The sequence below is a fragment of the Penaeus monodon genome, chromosome 38, assembly GCF_015228065.2.
Source record: "Penaeus monodon isolate SGIC_2016 chromosome 38, NSTDA_Pmon_1, whole genome shotgun sequence".
Taxonomy (NCBI): Eukaryota; Metazoa; Arthropoda; class Malacostraca; order Decapoda; family Penaeidae; genus Penaeus; species Penaeus monodon.
In genome coordinates, this window is record NC_051423.1 from 1024374 (window position 1) to 1031873 (window position 7500).

Genomic DNA, 7500 nt, shown 5'->3' on the forward strand with positions numbered 1-7500 from the left:
AAATCGAATAGGTTTTCATTCCCGGCTTTGGCATGGCAACACTGGTGCCCACAGCTGATAAGAACATCGTCTGCTTCCCGTGGCGCCAGATCTTGAAATGCTGTAATATATAAGATGTACATCCGTGGCACGTACGCTTGCAGCCCCTAAAGAAGATTTATTTTATGAAGATATATATCTAAGCTAAAAAATTAAATACTTAAATTTTAAAAAAATTTCTAAAATATCCCATTTGCCTTGGAGAGGACAAACCATCATGACATCCAAAGGCGAATTAAAAGGTCGGAATAGGAAAAGGCGGTATCTGATACTATAAAAGAAAAATTGGAAATTAGATCGCGTAAAATACGATGCTCTTTTTATTCTTGTTATATTATTTTTCTGAGTCTGGCTGACCTCATACCAGCTGACGAGGAGTGAGGGTCGAGGAAAAGGGAGAAGGGGATGCGTCGTGTCTGACTCTGGCCTGAAAAAAACGGTTTAAAATGAGGAGCAGAAGCAATTCCGGTGTGAGGCTCGACTACTACCATAGATATCACGGAAACATCCTGGGGAAAACATACCGCCTGTCTTGAGAACCAAGAACAGACGTGATTTTTCTTTCAAGGTTTGTGCGGATTGCATGAGACGTGATAAATTTTTGTTTTTGCTTTTTTCAAAGAAGGGTCACACTCCAGGGGTCAAGGTGCTTTATTGCTGGCGGGTCCGAAGTCTGAAGGGAGCGCTTTTGTAGGTATTCCCCACGATTTGGAAAATTCCGTATATTTTTGGGATTGCTTGAATTTTTGTCGAAACTTAAATTCTTTAAAGGGAGTTTCATAATGTGGCAAGTTTTCATATCAGAAACATTTTAAAAGGGAGCTTTACATTTAAAATAAATACAGGTAAAAAGCTAAATTGTGAAATAATCAAAAGCCCTTAATCTTTTTGGGTTTGTACCAAGTATTTTTTTGTCTTGTTGAAATTGTCATCAAAACCCCACCATCCAATTTCTGGGGAAAAAGAGATTGCAGACCCCCATTGCATATAAAGTCACAGGGGGTTCGTCAGGGCCCCAAAAAAAAAATTTGGGGTTTTTTTCGTAAAAATTTTTAGTCTTTTAATAGGGGTTTGGATTTTCTTTGTTAACGTCAAAACCCAAATAATTACTGAACTATTTTTAACTGTATCCTTTAAGGAAATGTAGTTGTAAGGAAACTGTTTTAAAACTCCTTAGAAAAATTGTGCTTTTGTGGATTTTTTTTTTTTATAAAGTGCAAGTACAAAGATGAGTTATAAATGATTCTGAACTTGAATTAGGCTAACCTACTCTGTGCAATAACTCTAAAATCTGACCCATGGATGGTACATTCCACCCTCATTTCCAGGTAGAAATAGTGCAAGAGCCCCCCCCCCAAATGCCCACTGAGTCCAATCTTCCTCCAAGATCTTTGTGCGCTCATGACAAGTCAATCCTGTCACCCTGGCCCTCAGCCAAATTTTTCCATTACGGCTTATTTCCTTCATCTGGACCTCAGCCAAATTTTTTGTGATGTGACAGTCACGTCTCACCTGGATGCAATTGGTTATTACATCTTTCCTCTCCATAGTCAAGTGATTTTTATTTTCATAGACTATCAGAATGATTTCATGCTCACACTGAGATCATTCCCCAGGATGCAGTTACTGGCCTGCTTCCCGCAAGTAATCTCAATGACCATGCTTGGGTGCGAGACAACCTTTACTCCATCATGGCGGTGTGGGGGCTGTCCATGGCTTATAAGAAGAATGCAGACTTGGATGAAGACAGAGCCAAGACATATGAGCTGGAGCAGGTAAGATGTCGTGTTGTGGTGGTTATTTTAATGGTTATTTACAAAGCCCACTTTTTTCTTTCTATTTTTCTAGTCTACTTGCTTCTAATACTATTTCTGTTTTATATATATATTTTTTTATGTTCATATTTCTTATTTCTTATTTTTTCTTTTTTTCATTCTTTGTCAGTTTGTATTTTTTTCCTTTGTTCACATTTCCTCTTTTCTGATTTTTAGTCCCTTTTATTCGTTACAGTTACAGATGATTTTTGAATATATTGGTTGTAAATTTCATAAAATCATACTTTCCTTGGGAAGAGCTGGATGTGGATTTTTACCTTTCATTCCTCAGAGTTGTGTGAAGTTGATGCGTGGTCTCCTGAACTGCATGATGCAGCAGTTGGATAAGGTGGAGAAGTTCAAACACACACAAGCTCCCATTGACTCCCTGCATGCAAAGTATTCCTCCAAGACAGGTCAGATTGTGGTCAAGGACAATGAGTGGGGTCACCTGCAGATTGATGCCACGTCACTCTTCCTCCTGGTCTTGGCACAGATGACGGCATCAGGTATGGTTGTGGGGCGTGGACCTTGAACAGGGGTTTTTGGTTTGGTAGTAGAAAGTAGAGGAACTGGAAATATGTGTGATTTTAATACGGGAATCTTTGTGGCCATTATCAGTTATTTATTTTGGCTGATTCTCAGTAAATATATATTATCTCAATAAATAAACATTTCGACTAAGGAAATTGATCAGCTATGATATTCCATTTATGTTTTCCCCTTTGCAATTTATCTTTTGCACTGATAGTTGCTTACTAAGATTCTTACAATATATGGCAAGTAGGAAACTTTAGATTTTGTCTTAAGGAAACTATCAGTATGTCCCCAAAGAAAGTTTCCAAATGCCCTTTGAATTGAAAGTTGGATAAGATGATAGACTGAGGACATTATGCCTCAGCTTTTGATACACAAAAGGTTTTTAAAGTACATAGATAGAGCTTGGCATATAGCATAGATTCCAGAATCTGACTGAAAATATTAAATGTTATATCAAATTAATTGTATATAGGTCAGTACCAATTCTGTAGTATTTTTTTTATAAAATAATGTTTTTATATCATTTATTATTTTGAATTATCTTCATGTGAAATCAACTGGACTGAACTGTGCTGTAGAGTATGTTCACTGTGGGTGTGATGGGATCACTACCTACAAGATAGTCAAATATATTGAGATGTGACTCTATCGGTAATCTCTCTGCATGTAATTTTGCACAGTTCAAGATGTATTCAGAATAGAACAGAAGATAAAAAATGTGTTTTACATTTTGAATATCATACAAGAAAAAAAATATAGATTTTATTAGTCTCCGTAAACTATTACTAACAACTTTCTTGCAGGTTTGCAGATTGTGTTCAACTTAGATGAAGTTAGCTTTATCCAAAACCTGGTCTTCTACATAGAGTCTGCATATTGCATTCCTGTAAGTCTTTGTACAGATTTGATCTCATTGAAGTTCATTGTCATGTAGATGACTCATAGTTTTGGTAAAATGTGAGTAGGAGATAATGTAAGGAATTGTTATACCTATTCTTGTTAACCCTTTATTGCCGGTCTGAATAATTCACTGAGAGTAGTTAAAATCCAGTGATATCTGGCAACGGCCCGACAGTGGGCGCGGGAGTCCGCTGCGAGAAGCCGAACGTCCCGCTCCACTCGCTCTGGCGCGTCGCCGCACTTACACGCTTACCCTGCCGAGAGACCCGTTTTCTATGACGTGTATACACGTGACCCAGCGAGAACGGGTTAAACCAGACACACTTTCACTTAAGTAAATAATTTTTTTATTTGTACATCGTCTGCAAAGACAGTTATTACCATAGTTACACCTCCTTGTTACAGGATTATGGAATCTGGGAGAGAGGAGACAAGACCAATCATGGGTTGCCAGAACTAAATGCTTCAAGCATTGGTCTTGCCAAGGCAGCTTTAGAGGCAATGAATGAATTGGACCTGTTTGGGGCAAGAGGTGGCCCGGCTAGTGTCATCCATGTGCTTGCTGATGAGGCCCAGAAGTGCCAGGCTGTGCTGCAGGTCAGTCAAGTGTTGTTAGCTTACTTGAGGTCGTATGTTGCATATACTGTCTCCAGGGAAAAGGGAGATGAATAGTGGAGGGTAGAATGGAGGAGGATTTGGGAGAAATATTGTCTTAAAAGCATGATATATATATATATAAAAAAGAAAATTAAGAGACCACAGGCTGTGAATTTATTTTCCTTTTAGCAAGGACTTTGTAAGAACATATCTTTATGTTAAGCTTTAAATATTGCTAGAGAGGTAGAGCAGGTGCACATATACCATTCTGAAGTAAGTAAAAATATAGTCAGATTTATCAAGTTACCTTATGAATGGTCTAAGCAGAAAAGATGGAGTGAATCCACATTGTTACATATTGATTGTCTCTGAAAAGAAGTGTTTTTCTCAGTCTATGCTGCCACGTGAGAGTAATAGCAAGGAGGTTGACAGCAGCCTTTTGGCAGTCATCAGCTTCCCTTCCTTTGCTGTGGATGACCCATTGCTCATCAAGCTAACGAGGGACACCATTCAGGATAAGCTACAGGGGCGTTATGGATGCAAGAGGTTCCTCAGGGATGGCTATAAGACAGCCAAGGAGGTAAATATTGATATGAAAGACTTTTCCTCTTCAAATAGGTGAAGAGGAACTTCTCTTAGTCATTATGATATATTGATGTTAATGCAAATATTTCAGTGTAATATTTAATTTTCCTGTTGGAGTTTGTGTTCTGATACCCTTAGAAGCATCATTGATTGCAATTATTTATCAGGACCCCAGCAGACTGTATTATGAACCTTGGGAGCTGAAAAGGTTTGAGAAGATTGAATGTGAGTGGCCTCTCTTCTACTGCTATCTCATTCTAGACTATTGCTTCCAAAATGACAAAGAGGCTGTTAAGGAGTATGCGGAAATGCTCGAGGAGGTGAGTGTGTGAGAGACTCCATGTTGATAGTTTAATTTTTTTTTTTTTTTTTATTCAGTGATTATGGACTGGAAGTGAAGTGTTGTATTAAATTTTGAATTTTAAGTAGGAATCCTCTATTTGTTTATTAGGTAAATACCTTTTTTCATCCTTTTTTCATCTGTTTTTTCTTAAATCATGCTCTTCCTCAGCTATTAGTGACAACTGAAGATGGCCTAAGACTTGTGCCCGAGATCTACACAGTTCCAGCAGAGAATGTGGAGCAGGAGTACAAGGAACCAGGTTCTCAGGATCGTGTGGCTGTTGGCAAGCTGCCCTTCATGTGGGCCCAGAGTCTCTTTATCATGGGGCGACTTTTGCAGGATGTAAGTAATTGCTTGGATAAGAATGTTAGCTTTGTAGGTACAAGAAAAATCCAGATTAGCATTACTCTGTTGCAGTGTGTGTGTGTGTGTATGTGTATTTTATATATATATATATATAATATATATAATATATATATATATATAAAAATTATATATATAATATATAAATATTAATATACATATATATATATAAATATATATATTTTATAAATTATATATATAAACATATATATAAATATATATTATATATAATATATATATATATATAATATATATATAAAACATATATATATAATATATATATAGATTATATATATATATTATATATATTTTTATATTATATATATATATATATTATATATAAAATATATATATATATTTTTTATATTATATTTTATATATATATTATATTTTATATATATACACACATATATACATATTATTATATATTAAAATATATTATATATATATATATATATATATATATATTAATATATATATATATATATATATATATTATATATATAAATGTACGTATATGGCTTTGGATATGGCTTTTCATTGAATCCCTAAATATCACACATAATTAAAGGTCTATAGGCTTGTACATAATGGAAGCATTCCTGCTGGCAGAACTTCTTGGCCTGCGGCGAGCTCGATCCCCTCAACCGTCGTCTGGGCTCGAGAAGAAGCCAGACGTAGTGGTGCAGGTGGTGGTTCTGGCAGAAGACTCGAGCATCCAGGCCAAACTGCAGGCGCTGGACATCCCCGTGCAGACGATTGCCGAAGTGTCCCCCATTGAAGTGCAGCCAGCAAGAGTTTTGTCAAAGCTTTATGCTCATCTAGGTATGGGGTAGAGTTCACCGTTTAGCAGGAGTTGATTCGTCGTTTTTATTATTATCTTGATTCATTTTCTTCTCCTTAAACTTTGTAAATAGAGTGAAGTGAATATGGATTACCTGAGCTGCTGAGCATAAAGGTATATAAATGCGGATGACATTGCAGGTCGTAACCAGAAGCTTGGTCTGTCTGGTCGTCAAAGCCGTGATGTCGGTATCCTTTCAACAAGCAAATTGTATTCCCTGCAAGATAGAATATTTGCATTTACTCCTCAGGTTAGTGAACATGCAGAATCTTTGATATTTGTTTTTTCTTGTTTCTAAAACCTTGAGAATTATGATTAATGTCATTTTTACAATACTTTGGTAAGACAGTTAAATAATATAACTGATTACTCCCAAGTTGTTAAAGGCTTGCAAATAAATGCAGTTTGATTAATATTTCTCCTGTGATAAACAAAAAAAATAATCAAATGTTAATATCTGTTTTACAGGTTCTGATTTTCAGAGAATATAATCAGAATGTAAACTGAATAATTATCTCTAATTTCTTGTATCACTGATTCTATGTTGCAGCCGGTATTGCAGTTGAATCTTCAGTGTTTTCATCATGTATTTCTTAACCCTCATAGCATTCTAACTGGACATTCTAACCTGCTGATCTTTTCAGTTCGTAGATCGGCAGCGATTCTTCATTGCCTCCGATTTGGACCTTCTTTTAGACATTTTCAAAACTGAACTCAACTTCTTGCAATATACTTGGAAGCACATGTTGGGGCGTCCTATTGTCACGTTGGAGATCAATCAAAGCTTCCTAGGTAAACGGTTCAGGTTCATCAAAGACACCCAGTACCTTCCCTGGCTTGCATAGAGAGAGAGAGAGTGGCTGGTAACTGTCAGTCCCTTTTAAATACCTCCTGGAAAGTCCCTTCTAACACACACCCCTGAGTGGAAGGGTTTAACTTCATTAGTTGCATCCAGTTGTAATTGTTCTAGTAGTTGACTTATTCAGTTTGTAGGATGGTCTCCCAGCCAATTCTGTGCTGTGCCCAGAACAGGCTTTCCTTTGGTCATAGTGAAAGGCTTGGTTTTCGAAGAGGGGACGCAGAGAATGGGAAATTATCATGTTAATGTTGTTGTGCTTTTCATTAGCTTTAGGGAAATAAGCAGTGGTAGACCTTTCTTTGGTTAACTATGTCTGTTCCTTTTATGAAGTATTTTTTGTCTTGTCAAGATTTCACATTTTAACATTTTAAAAGCATTAATCAGTCTAAATAAAAGATATTCTTCCATTTTTATCATCTGGCTCCTGTCATGAAAGTTGGATAAATAGTGTCTCAGGCGTGTATCATCATTTCGGGATAGTAAAATGTTTAGGTATTTTTTCAGTGGACAGCAGGATTTAAGTTTGCTGAGATCAGATTTTCTGTGTGTTATTCCTATAAATGATAAAGTATGTCTCCTACGTTTTGACAATCATTGCTTCTATATTATTATATTA

General features: G+C 36.3%; 1 protein-coding gene across 1 annotated transcript; it reads left to right on the plus strand.

The window, feature by feature from the left end:
- Positions 1–397: 397 nt before the first annotated feature.
- Positions 398–6929, plus strand: LOC119597128 (probable phosphorylase b kinase regulatory subunit alpha). The gene is given in 12 exon segments (XM_037946633.1): positions 398–556; positions 1652–1814; positions 2146–2362; positions 3197–3279; positions 3699–3890; positions 4282–4470; positions 4643–4795; positions 4987–5160; positions 5794–5839; positions 5842–6006; positions 6166–6275; positions 6670–6929. Coding segments are annotated over 12 exon segments (1764 nt in total). The 5' UTR covers positions 398–485; the 3' UTR covers positions 6871–6929.
- The last annotated feature ends 571 nt before the right edge of the window (positions 6930–7500 follow it).